Genomic DNA, 23,440 nt, shown 5'->3' with positions numbered 1-23,440 from the left:
TTTTTTTTTCCTTCATCATTTAAATACATATCAGTCTGAAAGAGCATTTTGAGAATTTCACATAATCCTTTGTTTCAGGGTGAGAAGGACAGGATCCAGAGTTGTTGACTAGTGAAAAGCAGATGTTCTCACTTGTACCTCATGTTACTTTAAAAGGTTTGTAAAGGCAAGAAAAAATACTTTGAAGCTTCAATAGTGCCTTTCTCATATTAAAAAGATGTATTTCTTGATCTAGAACTTTTCATGGTTTAGGAAAAGATACTTGGCTAATTTTTATAGCATAGAGGTGCTACTAAATATGCTGATTGGCACTTCGATTAAGGATTGCAAAACAATTTGGAAATTAAATTTTTTCTGTGATCTAAACTGCTTAAACTGTTTCTGTTGAATCATTGTGTCCTTTTTCATTTAATTGAAATGCTTTTCTTTTAAAGAGAATAAAACAAAACAATAAAATGAAACAAAACAATAAGCGAGGAGTTTCAAAAACAAGACAATAGGAAATCAGCAGTAGTTACTATATTGCACATCACTGTCCACTAAACAGTTGCTCAGCCCACCAGACACAGGCACGCATAGGTAGGTAGTCAAACAGTATGCGCACTAAGTTGTTTCTTTACTTCAGTTGCCATCATTTCAGAAATGCTAGGCATGTGATTTTAATTTATGTTATGTCTGTGACCGAGTGGGATCTGACATAGCACACTGATTCTTTGTCTTGATGTTTTCCTGTCTTCATCCGAATCAGCTGGTTGCCAAGTCCTGGGCGCTCCCTGCACTGTCTGCCTGTCCAGCAGGGAATTGGCCTGGACACCTGGGTTCCCCTGATGGGAGGTTCCCAGGCTTGTGACAGGGTGTGGGGTGGTGGCGCACCAATGCTCCCTGGTGGCCGTGGCTCTTCAGGGGGTGCCTGGGCCTGACGTCAGGTAATTGAAAACTTTAAAACCTTACCATTTTAAGCTTTTGTTTATTGAGGAGCCAAAGACACAAACATAGTAAAAGTGCGAGATTGTTGTAAGATTGGATATGCCACGATGAAAGCCTAAGAACAGTGTTTTTCAGTTTGATTAGCATAAACATTTTTATTGACTATCTCATTTTTAAACTCTAGAGTTACTTTTTAAGGCTTGTTCTTGCACCAAATGTAAAGGTCTTACAGTAATTAGATTCTAGATGTTCTGTGTTTAAAATGGCAGAATTAATTAGTACAGACATTGTCATTCATGTTAAACAACAGAGTGCAGATCTTTTGAGATTTTTACCATACTGTTTACCACTGTTCTGCTCCTGTCATTTTCCCCTTTTCATAGTGTCTGTGGTTTCCCATTACTGTGGAATAAAAATCAAGTCATGTTTCTTTAGGGCGGGCACAATAAGGCTTGTGTGATTTATGATTATCTTTGTGATTACCTTTTCTGATTCCATTGCTTATGTGACTCAGTTCCTTGCATATGAAGTGATACAATGAACGTTTAAGCTAGAATAGTTCACAGTAAAAACACATACCGATTAACCTGCCTCTAAATACTCCACTTTAAACACACCGTGTAATTCTTGCCACTTTTTGAAGCAGTTCTGAAGTCCTCTGTTGTTTTAGTGTTGTCGTGGCTGCCTCAGTGTCCCGAGTCGGTGCAGATGTTTACCTTTCATCATCATTTTGACTAGGGAAGTGCCAGGAGCTGCAAAGCCCCAGATCCAGGGAATGAGGCAGATGATGTGTTGTGAAGCCGTCTTTTTTGTTGTTGGATAGAATGCAACAGAAGCATTTGCTGTACTTTTTGGTTACATCTCATTAAAAAAGCACTTATTAAAGAGGACTCACAAAACTGCATAAAATGTGGCAAGAACAAGGAGAAATGTCTGCTTGAAGTAGTGGGGAGTATTTTTAGAGGAGTTGATGATGTTTTATTGTAATCATGTTTCTAAGTTACTCATACTACCTTCTAATCAAACCCTTCTGTCTCTGCCTAGAATCTTCTCTACACAGCACTTCTTGCACCCTAAACTTTATCAAACCCATGTCCATTCATGTGTCTCTCCTTGTACTGAGTATTTGAACACCTCTCGAGTATGGAGTATTTTGACTGTATGCTTTCATGTGTGTTTCCTTATTTAACAGACTAGGTGTGTCTGTACTCTGCACTGTATGTGGACTTTGGTGTATGCTAAATGTTTACCTGAATTGATGACAGATGTCCAAATTTGATGTACTTTCAGTACAACTAGTGTGACAAACCTTGCCTTTCCTGATCGACATTGTATTCATATTGGTTTTGTATGAATGTAGCTTTTATGGAGCTTTAATGATTGCAGAATTTTTTTGTGAGCTATTTTTTCTCATTCTTTCTAGAGTTTCATAAATTCTTACAGGGAAGGAACTTTAGATTAAAGGCTTACTTGTGTGATTTTAAAAATGTCATTAATAAGGAAGACTAGGACTTAGGCTTTTTGATTTTTCATCTGGCATTGGCTTAACTGTGTAACAACTGCTACTGTAGCATTCATTTTATTTCATTTGAAAATCAGAGTAAAAATAGCTTGGATTTGCTTTTATCAACATCATTCTGCTTTAAGAACAGACTGTCTTTCACAAATTCTAGATTACCATGTTAACCCAATACTTCCTTCCTTACCCAGATATAAAAACATCTTAATAAAAGTGAGTTTTTTCATCTGCAGGAGTATGGGTAAAGTGAATTCATGTCTATGAACTCTTAAGTAAATCTGCTTTTACCCAGAGTGTAAGGCCACTCATGAACACTGGAAAGAAAAACTTATAGTATCAACTACTTGATCAACATAAGACTTACAGGCTGTCCAAGTTCATTTCGATATTTATTCCATGTACTGTATGCAGAATTACTGGAATGATCATAAAAATATGAATTACACATTTTTAGTAAATTGATTATAAAAGTACTTATAAAAGTTGAGGTTTTTCAGAAAAATAGAAACCTGTCGTAAAGTGGTAACTTTTTTTGTAGAATGCTTGTTTCATGAATCAAGACTTTCTGTTTTAAAACTATCAACAGCACTGTTTCTAGCTTGGTATTTCCCAGGACAGTGAATGGCAGCCTGTACGTTCAGCTGAGGTTCCCTAGTTATTGAAAAGATCAAGGCTCCAGACTTGAAAGGGGTAACGGGATGCATCTTTTCTTTTTTCCTCATTTGGTACAGAAGAAAATGACTAATCATATCTTTTCTTGTCCTATGATCTTGCCCCATGTTCTTTAACTGAAAAGTTTATTAGATTGTTTTGTAAATTCTTACAGAGTGAAAATATTATGGGTAAGAGAAACAAAAAAATTGATTTTCTGTCAATAGAACCTTTTCCTTTTAGAAACTAATCTTTGTTGGTGGCAGACACGGTGATAAGCACACTTATATCTAAAAAAAAAAAAAAAAAAAAAAAAAAAAAAAAAACCCAAAAAGCAAAACAGGCATCCTTTGTTCATAGCTAAGAACCATTATTACCATAAAAGAAGTGATAGGAATAACTTACACAAAACGTGTTGCCCAAATATTAAGAAAATGTTGGCTAATGACTTTAGCTAACCCTAACCCTAACCCAAAACAAATCTGAATACTAATAGTACTTTCAGATTAATTCTGCTGTTCATATTTTCATTTAACTTCAGTATATATTATTAATTGGAACTTGTAGTAAACCCACATTTTTAGATGTTATTTATTAAATTTTCCTTTTCTAGCAATAGCCTGTAAATTAGCAGCTCCACCCCATACTGTTCCTAAAAGATCTCTTTCGTTCTGTAATGCGTCCTCTAAATATAGTTCCTTGCCTGAACAAACAGATTTTTTCAAAGCTCTAATGACTTCTGGTGGCCCATTGACAAACTGTGCGAGCCATGCTTGGGCCTCTTCTACAGATTTTGTTTCATCTGAAGACTGCAAGATCTCATCAGCCATTCCTATGCTTAAAGCTTTTGTGGGATCCAGTTTGAGGGCCCCACCTAACACTTTGAGAGCTGCTCGACTGCCTATGATTTCAACCAGCCGGCTGGCACCACCCCAGCTTGGGATTATTCCCATCTCCTTGTGGACAAATCTGATCTCACTCTCCGGAGTCATTAATCTGCAAAAGAAAAGAGGAAACAATTCTTAACTACATATAAAATATGTACAATAATGAAGCATTACCTTTCCATAATCTAGAAAACAGCCACTGAGCCTTTTAGTTGATACGTAACACTAAAAAGTGAAGGACAGAAAAATGTGGCTGTTCCATCTAGGATTAACGTACCATGTGGTACTCAATACCTCTTTGAAAACAAGTTTGTTGTGCTTGCTTATGCTTAACTTTGCAAATAACCTAGGCTTCGTATTTCTAAATTTCCAAATTTTCTCATTAAAAATTATTACGTATATACCATAAACCTACATAAATGAAGATCCTCAAAGTCCTCAGTCTTTTGCTCAATACAGTAACTATTTATTGAGCCCTTTCCTGTGAGTTGGTGCCATTCATGGGCCACCATTCATGAAGAACTAGATGCTAACCCTAACCCTTTGGGGTGCAGGCTGAGAGACAAAGACAGTCAACATTCCCTTCTCCCCACCCCACTTACCCAACTAACTGGTCTGGAGAAACATAGGCTGTGACCTTTTGTAACCTGGCTAAGGCACTGCTATCCTATTCTGTAAGCATCATTACCCTGACCTGTGTTTCAACTCTTGTTTCTTGTGAATTATCCCCTTCCAGAACAGCAATTTGGTTCCTGAACCAACTGGGCCTTGATTGTAAAACATTTGCTGATCACTAATTATAAAACACTCATCCCGGGACCAACTGGCCCTGGTTGTAAAACATTTTGCAAAGATTAACTCCCTTTTTGTATAAGCTCCCTCCCCTTTTCTGTTCTTTGCTGTTTTTCCTCTTAAAAACACCCTGAAACTTAACCTGGTTACTCAGCTCTGCAGATTCCAATACAGGTTGTGTCACTAGGTATCAGCTAAAATAAAATGCTTCTTGCCCCATTTTTGGACATCATCTTAGGGTCTCATTTTTGCAGTACAACATGACCATAGCTAATGATGCAGAATACAACTTCATGCTTGTAGTGGTTAGTGTTTCACTGACTTTGCAGGCCTAAAGATTGTAGTCTGATCACCTACTCAGATAGCGGTACACAGTGCAGCATCTACTGGGGAATGCCTTCTGGAGGTGGTAGCCATTTTTAAGTCCCCATTACCTTGTTTTGAAGTTCTGCATCATTATCATTTTTTATTTGGTTGGGTTTTATTCTGTTTTGTCTTGTTTGATTTTATTAGGGCAGCTATTTCAAAGATAACAAGATATATAATGGGAGCCATTTTGGATTTACTGTTGTTTTTAAGTCCTTTATTGCTTCTATTCTGTTCTGTTTTGATTGATTTTATTGTCTTATGGCCATGGGCGACTACATTTTCAGAATTGGGGGGGGGGTGGTACCACAGATGGACCTCATAACCTTGCGCTTACCAGGCAAGCACTTGGCCTACTGAGATAAATGCCTCGTTCTGGGAGGCTATTTTGAAGACAACAAGAGGCATTATGGTGATCATTGTTGATTTATTATCTTGTTTTGAAATCCTGTGTCACACTGTTTTGTTTTGATTGGCTTCATTCTGATTTATTGTTTGATTTTATTCTTTAAAATAAAAATTACAAAATTTTTTTTAAAAACCCCAAACCAAAAACCAATACCACAGCAAGCAACATGCCATAGGTTTGCCACCACTGATATAGGTTACATAACTTGCAGCATCTCCAATCACAAATCACACTTTAGTATCACATTTTGAACATAAATGCTTGCTTGCACATGTATTTCGTTTTTACCTTCTTTTTTTCCTGCCTGCCATCACCTCACAAGACAAATTATGGAAAATGCAAGGAAAGAACCCAAGGGTTTTCCTTATGATCTCACCCCTGTTTCTCAACTCTCAGGTGACTGCCTCTTGAGGCGCCCTGCACTTTATACAAGACAGTTTCAGTAAAAAGGGATGTGGGTGAAGAGAAAATGCTTATTTGTGTGCAGTCATAGTAGTAAGGGTGGGGAACGGCTAGAAAATGCTTTGTGACAGTCAAGCATGATTTTAATCCAATTAGTAACCCTAGCATGAGCAGAGACAGATTTTTGTGATATTATACACAGGAACTTCCAAGTAATGCCATGGTAACTACAAAACAGAACAATGAGGGCCGTGCGACTGCTTCCTGGAGTATGCGCGTCATATTCAAAGTCCCGGCACTTCCACCTGGAATTAGGTCTTTTGAGTGTGTGTGTCTATGTGCATATATGTGCACATCTATTTATATATTTACAGTATGTATTACATGTATATTTTGCATTTTATTTGTGAAACAAATATTTTAAGAAAAGGGCTACATATAGCAGTTCTCTCGGAATATGCATGTTTATAGCCTCCTTTCTTTGTGACAGACCTGGAAAAGCAGTTGCTGGAAATGCTAACATCTGGCTAAAGGTTATTTATATTCAAGAAAAACATGTTGAAGATTAGAAGCAAATGAAATAGGTATGCTCTGAACTGCAGGTTGAGAATTTTATTTCATAGGGACATGGTGGAATTAAAATGTGTATTTCATCTATCCCAAAGACAGCCCAACACTCCCAAAGAAAACAAATGGAAGAGGGAAATGCAGACAACTTACACGCAAACAAAAACAGATCAATGAACATCTATATGCTTTAAAACCTAAAAATGTAAATTAAATTGAAATAAGCATTTATTATCAAAATTAGAAAATATTTTTTGAAAGACTGTGTTCATTTTAAGAAAGGATGTTCTCAGATACTTATCTTCTGCTGGTAGGATAAACTGGTATAATCTTTCCCAGAGGTGAGTTTGACAATGTGTTTCAAAGGTTCTTTATATTTTTAGCTCCTCTTTATTCTCTAAACAGTACAGTATAACAACTACATAGCATTTATGTTGTATTAGTATAATACATAATTTAGAGCTGATTCAAAATATAGAGGAAGATGTGTGTAAATACTATGCCATATCCAATAAGGGTCTTGGAACAATTACAGATTTTGTCATCCAGAAGAGGTCCTAGAACGAGCCCCTTGCAGATACTGAAGGACTACTGTAAGTGTTCATACTTGCATGTGATTTATCAGACTTTAAATTTGGTAGGAATACTCCCAAACTAAGTAGAATTCTGTAAGGATTATTTAGTATGCTGGATATTCAGAAAGCTATAGTATACTAAGTTTTTTTTTAATAGCTACTTACAGGATTTATTTTCAGGAAATAACCCTGAGTGGATAAGGTCTTAGACACAAGTAGTTATCACAGCATTAATGATACAGAAAAACTGGGAATGATGGAACAGATTAGAGAACCTATTGACAAATCTAACTACAAGTCAAAATCATGCTAATATGTAAGAGGTACTAATTTATATCCTTAGAACATAAACAAAAATTTGGAAAATGGCTACCTAGAAAAAGAGATGTGATCCATTAGTTGTTACATAATAAAAATAAGCTCAAATGGTTTAGACAGGCATAGTAAAACACAAACTATTTACTAAAAACCAATCAAACCATGAAATCTTTCTAACTTACAGGTAGGGCAAGCCTTTTTGCCACTCAAAATTCAAAGTCAATAATAAAAAATAATAAAAAAGACTGACAGTATATTCTCTAAAATAGCTTGCTTTGAGAAAACAACATCATACAAATAGACTCAAAAAGACATGTAGCAAATTAGGCAAATATTTACAAAGTATATCACAGATAATAACAAATGTCCACAATATATGAAAAAACTTTTAAAAATGAGTATAAAAGGTCAAGTATTCTATTGAGAAATAAGCAAAATATGAATAGGTAGTTCATAAAAGGATTGATAAAGTGATCCTTAGACACAGGAAAACAACTATTTTACTCTAGGGAAATGCTCACTGAAACTGTGCTAAAATACTATTCTTCACCCATCAGACAGGCAAAAACTGACAAGTATAAGAGTAAGCTGTGTTGACAAGTCTACGTGAAACAGGACAGAGGGAATGAAAGACAGGTCTGTTACCCACTTCCTATGAAGGAAAAGTTGGCAGCCACAAATATTTGTTATCTTTAATTTGGTAATCTTCACTTCTAGAATTTATTCATGTGAAATACCATTAGTCATAGCAAAAATACACACAAAATTATTTATTACAACATTCTACATATTAAAAACAAAATTAAATTAATATGGATAGAAAGCATAAATGCAAAATCTAAATGAACGAAATTATTTCAAATAAAATGACATGAAAGAATTAAAAAACAAGTAATCTCTGAACACAGCACATAACTATTGGCTCTTAGTCTGAGAGGATCTTTAAGCATTTTTCCCATTTGGTTTTCTAGTTCTTTGCCTCAAACCTCCTCCACTTCTATGCCTGTGAGATCAGCCTAGGAGACATAATTTTTCTGAGGCCTCTTACTGCCCAGTTTTCTTCCCTATTGAATGCTGCAGGTAAGTTGGGCTAGAAAGCTCTGCCACTACAGGAGAAATCCCAGGGGTGGACATGAAAGATGGCACAGAAGCCTAATGAACACGTGAAGGTGGACCCCAGACTATGTTGAAGGGTTATCTCTTTCTCCAAAAGGCACCCATAAAATCTTAATTTGCCCTTACTTGTATGTAGAGGATTTTAAAGGTGTAATAATGCACACTTTTGTATTCTTTCAAAATCTTTATCACATACTGCATTTCAGAGTAAAGACAGTAAAGTATTTCACTCTTTCACACACAGCATTTCCTACCTAGCCTCACAAACAGGAGACAGCTGCATCCTGCTGGAATCCAGCCTGCAGACAGCAGAGGGCGCTGCCATACAAAGCGCCCACCTTACTCCTCCTCCTGCATCTATCTGCTCAACCAGGAATTACTACTTTAAAAGAGGCCAGGAACTTGGGAGACTGTCTTATGCACCAGAACTATGCTCAAATCTCTGAGGGTACAAAAGGACATATTTTAACTGATAAAATGAAGCTTGATTCATAAATTATGAAAAGAGAATCTATGGCTTTTACAGAATCTTTTCTCTAATTATATTAAAGGATGATGCCTTTTAATGTGTACTGCAAACACATACTAACGAAATAAAAATTTAAAAAAGATTGTGAATGAAAAGAAAACAGTGAACGAAGTACAGCAGAATGCTGCTGTCATGGCGTTTCTGTACAACAGCATAGTGTAAACTCATTTTAAGACAGAAAGTAATATTAGCAAGTCCATACTGCTGTGTGTATTTCAAGTTAAGCACTATGCCAATTCACTGTGTATGTATCCACAGTATCACTGAAACTTATCTATTAATAGGGGAAACAGCAAGGAGATAAAACAGTTACTGCTCAGGGCAGAACATGACCAACAGTGCTAGAGTTTGCCTGTGTCCTGTGCAGCTGCTCCAGCTTAGCAGGGTTCTAGTGTTCTTCCTCCCATCCTGGGGCCTCACCCCTTCTGCCTCCCAAAGGCTGAAGGTTGTGAGGTGGGGCACTGGAGTTCTCTAAAATGCTAATGCCAAAGAAGTCTCAAGAACAGGAATACCTTTAGATTTTAGATGCTTTCATTCCTATGTAGCTCAGCTTTAAATAGGGAAAGTAATTTTAGAGACCAAAGAGCTGCTGGTCCCAAAGAACTTCTCTCACTGGATTTGCTTGTGTGTTGTCTTTCATCCTGTAATTCCCTTTGCAGCTCAGCCTGTCCTCTGACTAACTGACGGCAATCCTCCTGCCTCAGGCTCCCCAGCGTAGGGACCTCAGTGGTGTGCAACCCACCCATCTAACTTTATGTCCTAAATCTGCCCTAAAGCTTAAGAAAGTAGCTATGACTCACACAGGGAGATGTGAAACAAACTCAGGAAGGCTCTTCTCTTGGCCAAAGGGCAGTACAGCAGCCTCTTTTTCTCCATTCTCTTTTTCCCCCAATATGCACCTTTGGTATAATCCTTCTGTATTTTCAAGTTCCATACATTTCCTTAATTTTCCTCCCCAAGGGCTCTGCTCATGTGGACTTGAGTTACTCAAGATCACTGTGCTCTCAACTTTTTCTTCAGTGGATGGTGAGAGCCACAGTTTTTACCCTAGCCACAAATGATCTATTTTAACAACTGACCAAAAGAAAACACTCACTCATTATTTATTCTGTTTAGGAATATATAAAACAGCGACATCCTGGCACAAAAAGAAATCTGAGCAGATAGCAATTTATTCACGGGAGACACAAGGACTCTAATCCTACCTGAAGTCACAGGCTGTGGTTAACTCTGCGCCTCCACCCAGGGCTCGGCCCTGCACCAGGGCCACGCTTATTAAAGGAAGCCTGCGTGTGGGAGGAAAGGGCTGTTAACAGTTTTGGCTTCAATACTGATTTACAAATGTAATTTTGAAAGTCTTGAATTACAGTGCAAATACAACTATTATACGGTGTTCGTAAGTAACATGTATCAAACCATAGTGGAGCCTGAAGCTGTAAAAAACCCTAAGCTGAAAAACAGCACAGTACTAAAAATACACTAATTCATACTAAATGCCATGTAAGTTTGAGTGAGGTTTTATTGCTTTTTTTCTTGGTACTGAGAATAGACCCCAAGGCCTTCCTCGTGAGCTACGCCTCCGCATTTCCTGCTGTGTTTTATTATGAGACAGAGTCTTGGCACATTGCGAAGTTGCTAGGCTGGGCCTGAAGGTGCAATACTGCCTCTGCCTCACATACTGCTTGGGGTACAGGTGTCACCAGCACTAGACCCAGCAATGTTTACACTGAACGCATATTCAAACTTCATTCCCAAGACACATGCTTTTAAATAACATAAATCCTGGAGCCTGTTAGCAAGTAACAATCCAGAAGAACTGAATGTAATATTGTCTTCATCTGTTTTTATTCATCTTTGGCTAAGGGTAGGAAAATTAAGGATAGACCCAAAGGAAGATGTGGTCCTAATGGCAGAACCCCAAAGCTATGAATTGAAGGGTCCTATGAATAGAGCAATCCTATGTTCAGGCATTATTTTAAAAATAAATTTCTTCATTTTATTTGGAAAGACCCAATTTGTGAGCATATGCAAATACTAAAGGGTAAATATACAGTGTTTTAAAAGGACGCTTCTTCTAATCCAAATATAAAGTTGCAAGTCTAATACAGATGAATATTTAATACACACTGGCTGCATATAGAAGGGACAATCTAAAAAATAACGTGGGAACCTCTTGCCTCAGCCCCTGAAGAGCCAAGATTCCAGGTGTGCACTTAAAAATAAAGGGGCTGGAGATGTAGCTCAGTGGTATAGCATCTCCAGATTCAGTCTCTAGTGACACACAAAATCAAATAAACAAGCAAACAAAAAATAGAACAGCTACTCAGATTTACCTAAGAAGTTAAGTCTTAATAGAGGACGCAAATGAACATGTACTAGAATAACAAAATAGTATTTTACACTGAAATGTTATGATTCTACTGCTCTTTCTAGACTAACAGGTATAAGTCCCAAAATACAGTCATCTAAATTTCTTTAGTTCTTATAATTGTAGAGTGTCTACATGCAGAATAAGAAATTAGAAACTAACCAAAACCTGCAGCAGTTTGAAATCTTGGAATTGTAAAGAAAAAATTTTCTCATTTTTTTCTTATCTCAATGCAAAATAAATCCACCTTTCTTAGAAAGCCGTAAGAGACTCTTCAATCCATTGCTGGTTTCCCACCGCCTCTGGACACAGTCCACTACAACACATGGTCCTGGAATTCTCACTACCAAGTCACTCTGTCCCGAACTTCCTGGCTGGTGTCCTTATTCTGCTCTAATGTGTGACATCGAAGTGTGACTGCCTGGTGATTGCCCCTGAAGACAGTCCCAGGAACTCCTTGAGGAAATTCTTTTCCTCCCTCCTTTCTATTGTGAATGAAATACTTGTGTATCCTTTGCTAAAATTCAATTAAATGACTGTTCTCTATAGCAAAAAAAAATAGTGCAGCATTGGAATATATGTATGTAACTTAAAAATCAACTGTCATTTTCTAGTTAGTGTAAATAATAAAGTGATACAGAACTACTTTTGGTCTTTTAGAAATCATACATCTTTTAAAAAGATACATTACCTTGTAAATCTTGTTAAGGTGTTCTGCATGAACATACATAAAGCCATTCCATCCTTTAAATAAAAATAGGCATAAATACAAAGATATAATGCACTTGTACAAAATAACATTTTTAAGTTGAGATTTCAGAAAGTAATGAAGACAAAAACATGTATCTAGTTTTACAAGTTCATTTACAAGTGTCTGATGCTGTGTGAAACACAAAGGACACTGCATTTGACTCTGCTTGCATATACAAAGGCTCCCTGGCTCAGCTAGGCATGAGGTGCAGCAGAGAGGCAGGCAGGACAGTCGATTGCAGGGTGAGGATAGAGTGGAGCTGCACTGGAGAAATAGTGGGGAGAAGGGTGCTGAGTTACTGCCACACAGACAGACACACGAAAGAAGGAAGGAAGGCAGGAGGAGAGAAGGTGTGTTGTAACAAGCTTTGAATTTCTGTACTTCCTATGCATCTACGCATCTCTACAAATGAACGCATTTCTTCTTAAAAGGAACCCGAACACACTGCCTACTCTTTTCAACTCAGGTTTTCTGAAACGCGTGTAATTTGGCCTTCAGCCTTCTTCCAAAAGATTTCCCTTGAACATTTCTAATATTAAGATTGCATATTAAATCGATTTCCCTCGAATATTTCTAATATTAAGCTTGCAAATTAAACCATTTCTCTATTTTCCCCATCTTGTTCTTGCTCGCTCTAACAGGCAGTGCCTTTGACAGTTTCTTCATTCTGTTCCTCTAGCTTAGTTTGTAATGAGATTTTAAACCCTTGATTCTCTTACTGAGTTTTCCTTTCTAGGTTTCCTCCTTGGTTTCTCTTATTTAGTGAATCCCCTAATGCATTTACTGTTAACAAGCGAATCCATGCTTCTCGTTGTCCCAAGCACAGCTCCTTCCCTGTAGTGAGCGGATGAAGCTGGAGATCGGTCATCCACACAGTGTGCCAAGGTAAACTCCATGAACAAGCTGCTCCAGTCCAGAGAACACCAGGCACCCAAGGCACACCAAGCACACAGGCTGGTAGGCAGGTGGTACCACATGACATCCAACTGCCAAAGTATAAATAAATGCGCTGTGGTCTTTGAGCAGTTTCTTTGCTCCAATCTGGACAGAGGGCACCACCTGACTTCAGCTTTCTGCTCCCTGACTCTTCCCTTCATTCTCCACCACTTCGCCCCAAGAATTTCCAGAGCTGCGCTGGAAGAGGCACTTCCTTGCAAGTGTCACCCACTGTTCCCCTTTGACTGTGCCTTTCCTGTGAAGCACTAAAACCTTCCTCAATTTTCACACCCTGCCAGCACCTCCAACTCAGCTCAGCAAAGCCAGCTGGCCAGAAAGAGGCTGAGTGCAAATGGCAGTGTTATCGCTTACTAGCAGCATGAAGGAGAACATGTAAGTAGCACTGGCTCTGAATTCATAGAGTGAGGAATGACTGCTGATTTAAATCTAAATTAGAAAGATACAATTATAGGCCAGGTGTGGTGGTGCATGCCTGTAATCCCAGCACTCAGGAGGCTAAGATGGGAGGATCACTTCAAGTTCCAGGCCAGCCAGGGCTACATAGTGAGTTCAGGGCCAGCCTGAACTACACAGCAAAACCTTGTCTCAAAAAATGGGAGAAAAAAAGAGAAAGATATAAATGTGCCCCCAAGAGGGGAATGGAGGAGATAGGAGGTCAAGGGACAAAGGAGGGTATTGTCCTGAAGCTAGAGTAAGACTCTTGAAGGTGTCTAACCCGCCAGACTGTTCCTGAGGCCTCATGCCCACTCGCTGGAAATCAGCAGTTTTCATCTCCCTGTATCCTGTAGGTGGTCTCTGCTTCCTCCCTCTAAAAGGAGAACTGTTACAGCATACAGAACACCTGTGGCATCATATCCAATTTTTTCTTTCTTCTTTCTTTCTTTTTTTTTTTTTCTTTCTTTCTTTCTTTAAGACTGGTCCTGAACTTGCAACTATCCTCTTGCCTCAGCCTCCTGAGCGCTGGGATTACTCACATGCACCACCACTTCCAGCTGAAATCCTAATTTTATAACTGAATTATAATCACACTTTTAAACACTGCATTCTTTTCCACTCCCTGTATATTTTCAGGGTGAATTGAGAGTTTTGCTAGTCGCCTCCTGGACTCTGCCTTCTCAACCAAGAATTGTGTCACAGAAGCAGGGTCAGTTCTGTTCTTGCTCATCAGGACTAAAAACACCAGAAAGAAGCCAACTGCTTAGGAGACCAGTTGCAAAGAAACAGACCTGCAGTGAAAGCCAAGCGACCACCACAGGACGTGGAGCAGTGCAGATGCTGCTCTGGCACACAGGGCTCTCACTGTGTTAGGCTCCGTCTTGTTGATCTTTGGTAACTATCATTAATAAGCATTTTCCAATATCTGAAAAATCACAGTGGCAAAAACACTGACATAATTATTTTTTTAAAAATCCATGTAATCATCAATTTCAAGCATTTTGCCACAGCTGGAGGGGAATGTAATTGAATTACTAAAATCATCATGCAGACCAAGTACAGCAGCCTTCTGAAAACAAAGCAAATTCTCCCAAGAGCAGAGGCCGGTGAGGCATCTGTGACTAGAGAGTCCACATGTGGAGTAAAGAGGAGCCACGGGAGAGGAAATCTGCAGGGAGGCGACAGTGGGGAGCGCGGAATGTGTGGCGGGGAGGGACAGCTCAGGGGGACTGGGTCCCCTGACTCCAAGGCCATCCACGATTCTCACCCAGTTATGGCCAACTGTAGTCTGCATGAAGCCTGGCTTGTAGGCTCTGCATGCATGCACCGTACCCTTTCTGCTTCGTGCTAATTTAAAAGTCACCTTGAGATAAATGTATCCTCTGTACATAGGACTATGTATTTCAGTGTAGTAAGGCTCTGATTTTATTGTCCTTTCACACTCTCAGATACGATCATGAATATTAACATACAGTGATGACCAATTATTAAGTATGTTTAATAAATATGAATTTCCTAAGTGTTCACAATTCTACACTGTCTCTATTCAGAATATGAAACTAGACATCTAATTATCCAGAATGGCACACACTTCCTAACGCCATGTGCACGGGAGAGTGTCTCCCTCTTCCTCCTCATCTAGCTGTGAGGTAAATCCTTCTCTTAGCCACAGTAAAGCATCATTGCCAGTTCATCACCTGTGACAGACCTAAGGCAGCACAGTGATACACGGCACTGGGTGTGGGGTAGGTATATGGAGCTCTCTGCTATGGGTGTAGTTTTCTTGTAAATCCAACCAACACTACTCGAAAATTTAAAAATTCATTTTAAAAAATTTAACAGACACAGAGAAGAGACAGTGGGAGCTGAGGAGAACTAACAGGATCAACACTCACAGCATGAGACAGAGACAGAGAGGGAGAGATAGAGGCAGACAGAAAGAGAAAGACAGAGAGAGAGAGAGAGAGAGAGAGAGAGAGAGAGAGAGAGAGAGAGAGAAAGAGAATGAATCCCATTCTGCAAAAGCAGCAACCCAGCTGAGAGAGCACTGCTAAGCCGAGGAGGAGCTGTGTCCAAGCACTCACAGCAGTGATCCTCACAGGCGGCCTACGGCACAGGCCTAAAGCATCATTTGTTCCCCTACATCCCTCTCCTTAAGGCTCTTTACACTTCCTCCAGACACCAAGGACCACAGCCCTGCTGCTTCAGAGGCCAAAGATTCAGTCATGCTAATAATTACATAGGCAGAACAGAAACCCTGCAGTCCAGACTCCTGCTTGGCCTGCGCACCTTAAGGCAGTGTAACCCACAAGGCCTCACCTCTGGAGTGGCCAGTGCTTTCACGGCATTCAGGTCAGACCCTGAAGAGAAAGTGTTTTTGGCTCCACGGACAATGACTCCTTTCCCTGCTGTCCAATTTTCCAGTTCAATCACTTTTTCCAAAAGTTGTAGCATCATGACACCTACCAGGGAACGAAGGGCAAAATCACAAACTCAAAAAAGTCTGAGATTGAAAAGCAGAAATCACACAGACACTATAATCAGTCAAGTCTCAGGTCAAGTCTTTTACAAATAGTTACTAATGCTTTTCAGAAAAATGCCTGCTGTGCTGGCCCAATGGGGTACACAAGAGGAACCTATGACAGTCCCTGCTTTAAAAGTTTAAGCTTGTCAGTGTCTGCATTTCTCTACTTACCTTAAAGATGCACGTAAATTTATGCTTACACAGAAATATAAAAATGCACCGTACATATCTTACATATCTTAGGGGTAGGGAAACTGGACTGGACCACATGGGATATGGTGATAAGGAAAAATTATTTCTTAGGGTAAAGAAAAAACACAAATCAAACTTTACAGTAAGATACACTCGATGTCTCAGTCAACATGAATTTGTTCAACTACTAACTTTATGGATCTTATAATGCTTATGGGATCTTACAATAGAGTGCACAGAATAAAGTGACATTCCTAGCTTGTTCGTACTGGAAGTACAATGACAGCATGTCAGTTCACAAAAGGGGCAGTAAACACCCTGTTCCAAGATATCAAGTGGCTCTAGCAAGCCCAAAGGGCCATTACAGAAGTGATTCATCAGACTACTAGTAAGTATACAATTTATATATCAGATTGTTACCTTGAGATCACCTCAAATTCTATTCAAGCTTCCTTATAAGCAGACAAATTTAAAACAGGAACAGTAGGGACTATGATTTTTAAATTGCTGTCAGTATCTCTTCCAAGTTCCCACGGTTCATAACATTTTCAATGTGGTTTATTTTCCACTGTTAGGAAATGCTTCAGAAGCCAATATAACAAGCATAGGGGGGAATGAAATTTGCAGTGTTAGTTTCTAAAACTTACTCTTATGCCCAATTAAACTACGTAAACTAAATGTTGGAAAACAAATCCCACAAAGTCAAGAACTTTTATTTTCTTTGCCTTTTAAAAATAACCAGTAGGTATACGGTTCTACAATAAATGGTCATTGGCTAGACAATGACTAATACAGCCAGTTAACCTTCCCAACTGCTAATTATGACTGTAATCAAAATGTCTTAAAACTTCTCCAAAGATGTCTTACATAATTTAGAAATATAGGTCTTTTCTTTCTTTTTCTTTTTCTTTTTTGTCTTTTTAAGACAGGGTCTCTCTATGCAGTTCAGGCTCGCCTCGAGCTCACCCTGTAGCCTAGGCTGGTCTCGAACTCACAATGATTCTCCTGCATGAGTCTCCGGAGTAATGGGATTACAGGCGTGAGCCACCAAGCCCGACAGAAATATAGATCTTGTTCTGAAGCGATTTTCAGTTTAGCAGGGAAACCAAAAGACATACATTTAAAGAAATATGGACCTTTAATTATGTACATTTTAGTTTCTAAAAAGTAAAGGTGGGTTTGGGCACTAGAAAGTCTGTACTAGTAGTTAATCTTAAACTCATTTTTTCAATTTGTACAGTCAACCTTGACAGCTGGAGGAAATCTTACAGAGAATCTGATGGGGTATTCTTTAAATAAGAGTTTTGGGGCTCACTCCTCTTGTCCCCACTCAGTCTAACCAAGTGTGTTTACCCACAGCCCAGCAACTCTGATTTTACTAATTTTAGGGGTTACTATTGGTTTTCATTTGAATAAAAGGTTATTTCTGGGCTGGGGACACAGCTCAGCAGCACAGCGCCTGCCTGGCAAGTAGAGGCCCTGAGTTTGGCTCCTGGTACCAAAAAGAAAAAGTATTACTAGTAACTATTCAGAAGTAAATTACAACTGATCTAATTTAAGCATCTAGGATAGTCTTCCCACTCTTACCTTTTGAAATTTATTTTATCGGGGATAATGGTAAAATTGGAGTTTATTCCCTAAACTAATCAAAGGTATGAGCAACCCTGTCTACTAAAGTAGTCACTAATCAGATGCAGCTACTGAGCAAATGAAGGGTGCCTAACATGCAGATGTGCAATGAGCTGAATAACAGGTTTCAAGACTTAGTATGAAAATAAAATGAAAAAATCTCATTTATAATAGTTTACAGCAGTCACTTCTTGAGTAATATTTTGGATGTGCTGTGTTAAATTAAATTAAATTAAATTAAAATGCACAGTTAAAATTAACTGTTTCTTCTTTTTAAATGGTGGCCACTAGAATATCTAAAATTACATGTGTGGATCACATTTGTGTCTCACATTATAATTTTATTGCTCAGCACTCATATAGAGAAATATCTCTGAAATCTGATTAAGAAGAAAAATTGTCTTTGATATAAATACTTCTGGCAATTTACGAAGTTAACAGTTTAATGAATTATGTCTGTAGGTACCAGTACACTTAAGTTAGACACCTAAAATTTACTGCAATATCTGAGTCCAGCATTTCAAATGTTACCAAAGAAAATAATGTACCCTTGCCATGAAGCATGTAACAGGCAAGTAGAAATTATCAGCATTGCTTCAGGTATGAAGGATGAGGGTTGGAAAGCTACTCATAACTCTTGTGTAAAACGGTAGCATGATTCAAATTTGAGCCTCAGCAAAAGTGACAAATGACGATAGACCCTGGCTCTTCAGGTTCTTTAAGGATAAAATTCTTTCCATGCTAAGAGACTTGACTAGCAAATCCAAGGTATTTGCTATTGGGAACGAGTCAACAAATACTAAGCGCCATGTTCCTATCCCAGGAATGAGTTCTAGTTTCTACAGCACTATATTTGACTATAGGTTATAATCATTATATCTTGAAAAGTACATGGAAGAGACACGTTTGAAGCCTTTCAAGACAAAGAAATATTAACATCTCATGATGTGATCAGTATTCATGGTGCACATGTATCAAAGTATAAATATATGATTACATATGCCAATTAAAACTGACAAAGAAAGCTAAAAAATAGAAAGAGAATCTTTCTTTTTAGTAAAAGAAATTTTAGGGGCAAAAAGAGGACAACTAACAATGACAGCCTTAAGTCAATTCGTAGAAAAAATGTTGAATAATTTTTATGTACAGGTTTTTCTCTTTAGTTTCAGAGAAATGTCTGAAACCTCCTTTTGTTTCCAAATAGCATTAGCTGAAAACAAAGTTTTTATGCTGTGAATAAATTTCAAGGCAAACACAGTTAAGATTGATTTAAGTGCATCCTTTTTATCAACATCCAAATTCATGAATTTTTAAAAGCATTAAAATAGTACTAACTAGTAAAAGTGTTTCCGGTTCACATTACAGAGTACTGTTTGGTGTGAATTCTGTGAGCACTGCCAAGACTGGGCAGGATTCCGTCACCAGGGCAAGGACTAAATCCACGAGACAGCAGGTAAAATTCAGTGTCATTCTTTATCTAGGAAAAGAAAGATCTCGCCTACCTGAGAAGGCGTTCATCTTACTGGGGTTGTTCAGAGTAAGGATGCCAATGCCACTGTCATCTTTCTGAAGATCGACCGACCCACCAGGAAACTGCTGGAGTGTTTTCTTCACCTCCTCCTCATGGAAGCCATGAAAGGTATTATACAGAGATAAGCCTACTTGATGGAGTACTTTTGTCCTTGAAGACGGAGATGTTTTTAAAAGACTGTTTGCCATTTCTGGAAAAGAGAAGCACACAGTTGTTCAGGGTAGTAGACCTGTGTTACTAGGCACAGAGAATCATGGCCTTTATCCACAGTCCCAGCTACTCCAGATGCCGAGGAAAGAAAGCCATGTGAGCCCAAGAGTATGGGAAGAGCGTGGACAAAAAAGAAAATGAAAATGAAACAAAACTATCCTTTCAGAATACAATCAATGAGGAGTTGCTTGTCTTGCACACTCTCTTAAACCAAATAATTCACAAAGTATATCATTTCAGGACATCACTGAGAGAGAATGAAAAAACGATGGTGCACATACCGGGAATGAACAGCCAGGAAGGCTGCTAGAGCATGTGCTGCTGCCCCAGCCCTCACAGCACTGCACAAAGTAGGCAGGCTGCCTCACAACCCGACACTCTTTCTCATGACAGTACTCCTCTACCTGGCAACCTTTGCTTTTTCAAAGACTCACTGTAATTTAGCCCAGTTAGCCCAGATGTCCCCTGGTGACAGTTTTTAGGCAGAATGCCACAAGAACAATCTCACAATCAGATTTGATGCTCAGCATTGTCCTTGCCTTCTGCAATACTCACATGCAAAAAGCTGGAAAGAGTCTTAGAAAAATGGGGAAAAAGATAAGAATGTGTTTGGATTTCATCTTCTTCAAAGTTCTGTTACTCTCCTTTCTTTATGTTCACAAGCTGAATAACCTTATTTCTGCCCATTAGTTTTTTTTGCCCTATGTGAATATTTTTGTTGAGATGAAAGTTACATTCACAAAGCATATAAAATGTAACAGATTTGCATTTTATGTTCAATGAATTCTGACAAGAAGAAAACATTTTAGTAAGTTACCTCCAAATCAAGAGACAGAGTATAATCTGAATTTCCAGAGATCTCTCAAGCCACCTTTTGGTTGCAACATGTCAGGGGAAATGACTACCTTGAATTCTAACACTCAAGACTAGTTTGCCTGCTTTAGAAATGTACACCAATTTAATAATATATTCTTTTATGTCTGGTTTCACCTCTAGGGTTTTTTTTTGTGTGTGCTGTTTTTTGTTTTAGTCTTTTTGAGACAAGGTCTCACTATGCAGTTCAGGCTAGCCTTGGGCTCACTTTGTGGTCCAGGATGGTCTCAAACTTGCAAATGCTTTTTCTGCCTCAGCCTCCCAAGTGCTGGGATACAGGAGTGTGTCACCAAGCCCGGCTATGTTTTTTTTTTTTTCGTTAGTTTGTTTTAACATGCATTATTGTGATCACATGTGAAAAAAGAGTCTGAATAGTCCACTATTTCTCATTCCCGTATTCATTTACAGTAATACACAACAATCTATTCTAATGCTAACAACATTCAGGTTATTTTCAATTTTTGGCCTTACAAATAGAGTTTCTATAATACTTTTGGCATGTGTCTTTTGGGCAATATGGATGCATTTTGGTTCATATATATCTAGCACTCGAACAGCTGATTAGGTATGCTGCAGTCTGGCATGCACAAATGGTTAAATAGTGAAGAATTCTGCAAGTTGGTTTTTTTAAAACCAATGGTATTTTCAAACTGGTCAGTGTGAAAATTCTTATTCGTTTTTTCTCTCACTTATACATGCGCAGAGCCAAATGACCAAACACCCTCAGTCATAGAAGATCTGGGTAAAAAGTTTTCCAGAATAGTCAGACCAGTGTGCATCCCCACAGTGAATGTCACTGTTCCTTTACAACCTTATCACTTCTCATTGTGTTTTCTATTTCATTCTACTGTAAGGTAACATTATGGTCCTATTTTATATTTCTATGATACACAGTGAAGATAACACCCATTTTTATACGTTCATGGGTCACCTGCATATAATTTTTAGGTAAAAGTATCTGTTCAAACATTTTGTTTATTTTTTCTATTTCCCTTTTTATTACTGACCTATTGGGAGATCTTTCACTCTTCTGCCCATAGCTTTCCTAAAAAGTGTAACTTTTATCACATTTTTATCTCCAATTCAAAATGTACTCCTGGATATCCTTATAATCCAAATAGGATATTACAATTTTAAGGTTTCCAGCGAGCAAGTCTAAAGCTATCTTTGATTTTGCTGGTATTTAAATCTTGCCTCTCTTTTTCTCATGACATTTTTATGCAATGTACATGGGGTTCAATTAACCAGGTCCCACAGATTTACCATTGTATTTTGTATCATTTCATTTTTCCTAGAAAATCCTTTCCTCCCCCACTGACCTGCAAAACTCCCAATCATCTTTAAAAACTGAATTCCTAAGTTTCCACCTAAAAATGATTTCCTCCATAGAAACACTCAGCCTTTATTTATCCTAGCCCATGATATTGTTGTGGCCCATTTAACACATTCCATATATCAGTTTAATTTTATTGTTCATTTTTTTTTCTCAGTAGAAGCACATTTTCTGCAAATTCTCTTGAGATACACACACTGTTTTACCAGACCCTAGTAAAGTATTCCATGTATAAAAGTTATTTACCAACAGGTTAATGGAGGAAAATATGGAGAAAGTATAGCCAAATGGAAACACATGAACTTGCTGTAAAGCTATGAAAATATAAAACAGTATTAGAAAGAAGGTTCAATACACTATTCTTTATTTTAAATTGCTTTACCTTCAAGTGACATTTTTGGCAAAGTGTCTCAGCACAACACTCAGTCCTATTTAAGGAACTAAGAATACAAAGTAGGACGCAATCTCTCCAACAGATGCACTTACAAGTATTATCTTCTAAGGTGATTTCTGAACACGATATTGATGAGATCAAAGTATTTCTTAAATCTCAAGATGACTTAATAAATATATACAATATTAGATAGTATATTCTATAATGTATTTTAGATAGTTTAAAGACAAAGTCACTATATTCTTAGAGAACAATATCCAAGAATAAGCGTAGTAGTAAAACACTTGATTGGTGTTACTTTTCAAAAAAAATCAGCATTTTTAACTTGCCACCCTGTCTTATGATGGGCCAACAGCCAAAAGTGAGTACTTGATGTTACTTTTCCAAGAAAAAGGAAGTGCTCTAACTTGCCACCCTAAATCCTATGATGGAATCTGCTTTCAACGTACATAATTTTATTCTTTCCTGCAATGACACAATCTTTACAGATTTACTCTGTACTCTCCCTTCAAAAAAATCACTAGCTATCTGTGGCTGTGGTATGGAGTCAAAAATACTGAAAGTACTATGTGGCCCATTTCAAATTCTGTTTATGAGTGAATCAACATGGTAAACAGAACTGCTGACCAACCAAGGAAAGTAGTTAAAGCCTAAAATTGTAAAACATCTAAATATTTAGTTATTTTGAGTATCTTAACCTTTGCCAATTCTAGACTCCTTTTCAAAATCCATGGAGTACCTCACCTGTATAAATCTTCCCATCCCATCATCAGTTTTAGCTACAAAATCTGAAAAGTGACAGACAAGGCATTTACTGATTCTGTCGGTACAACCTGACTTTAAGGTGCCTAAAGCCTCTTGAAGACCCAGGAGGCTACAAGGAATGACCATCAAAGGTGGCCATCCAACACTATTCAATATTACCCACAGATTCTGCTGGCCTGGGGCTTAGCTATCTGTAACATGACATTTGCTCTACTTGGTACTGGACCCAGAGAAAAACTTATCTCTCAAGAGTAACTTCTATATTCTTCTTCTCACTCCAGAGATAAACCTCCCACTCCCTTTTGGCAAGTGCAAGCCTTCTCCAATCGCAAGACTCCACAACCACTCAAGCCTCTACCCTCACCCTCTAATAAATCTGTCTGCTCTTTTGCACAGGCAGATGCTCCTTCAAATCAGCTT

General features: G+C 38.2%; 1 protein-coding gene across 2 annotated transcripts in view; it reads right to left on the bottom strand.

Annotated features, from left to right (window-relative positions):
• Window positions 1-947: 947 nt before the first annotated feature.
• LOC100723257 (ethylmalonyl-CoA decarboxylase) overlaps window positions 948-23,440 on the bottom strand; it is a 28,986-nt gene continuing 6,493 nt past the window's right edge. For both annotated transcript variants that reach the window (XM_005003119.4, XM_005003120.4), the window contains exons 3-7: window positions 19,417-19,635; window positions 15,889-16,031; window positions 12,118-12,170; window positions 10,264-10,344; window positions 948-4,093 (exon numbers count right to left, since the gene is read on the bottom strand). In XM_005003119.4, the coding sequence (XP_005003176.1) occupies window positions 3,685-4,093; window positions 10,264-10,344; window positions 12,118-12,170; window positions 15,889-16,031; window positions 19,417-19,633 (903 nt within the window). In that variant the 5' untranslated portion in view covers window positions 19,634-19,635 and the 3' untranslated portion in view covers window positions 948-3,684. The remainder of the gene's footprint in view (window positions 4,094-10,263; window positions 10,345-12,117; window positions 12,171-15,888; window positions 16,032-19,416; window positions 19,636-23,440) is intronic.

Source organism: Cavia porcellus, unplaced genomic scaffold (genome assembly GCF_034190915.1).
Source record: "Cavia porcellus strain 051 isolate PalLab524CR breed Dunkin Hartley unplaced genomic scaffold, mCavPor4.1 scaffold_22, whole genome shotgun sequence".
Lineage (NCBI taxonomy): Eukaryota > Metazoa > Chordata > Mammalia > Rodentia > Caviidae > Cavia > Cavia porcellus.
Note: the sequence above shows the minus strand (reverse complement) of the source record. Positions and strands in the feature narration are given on the sequence as shown.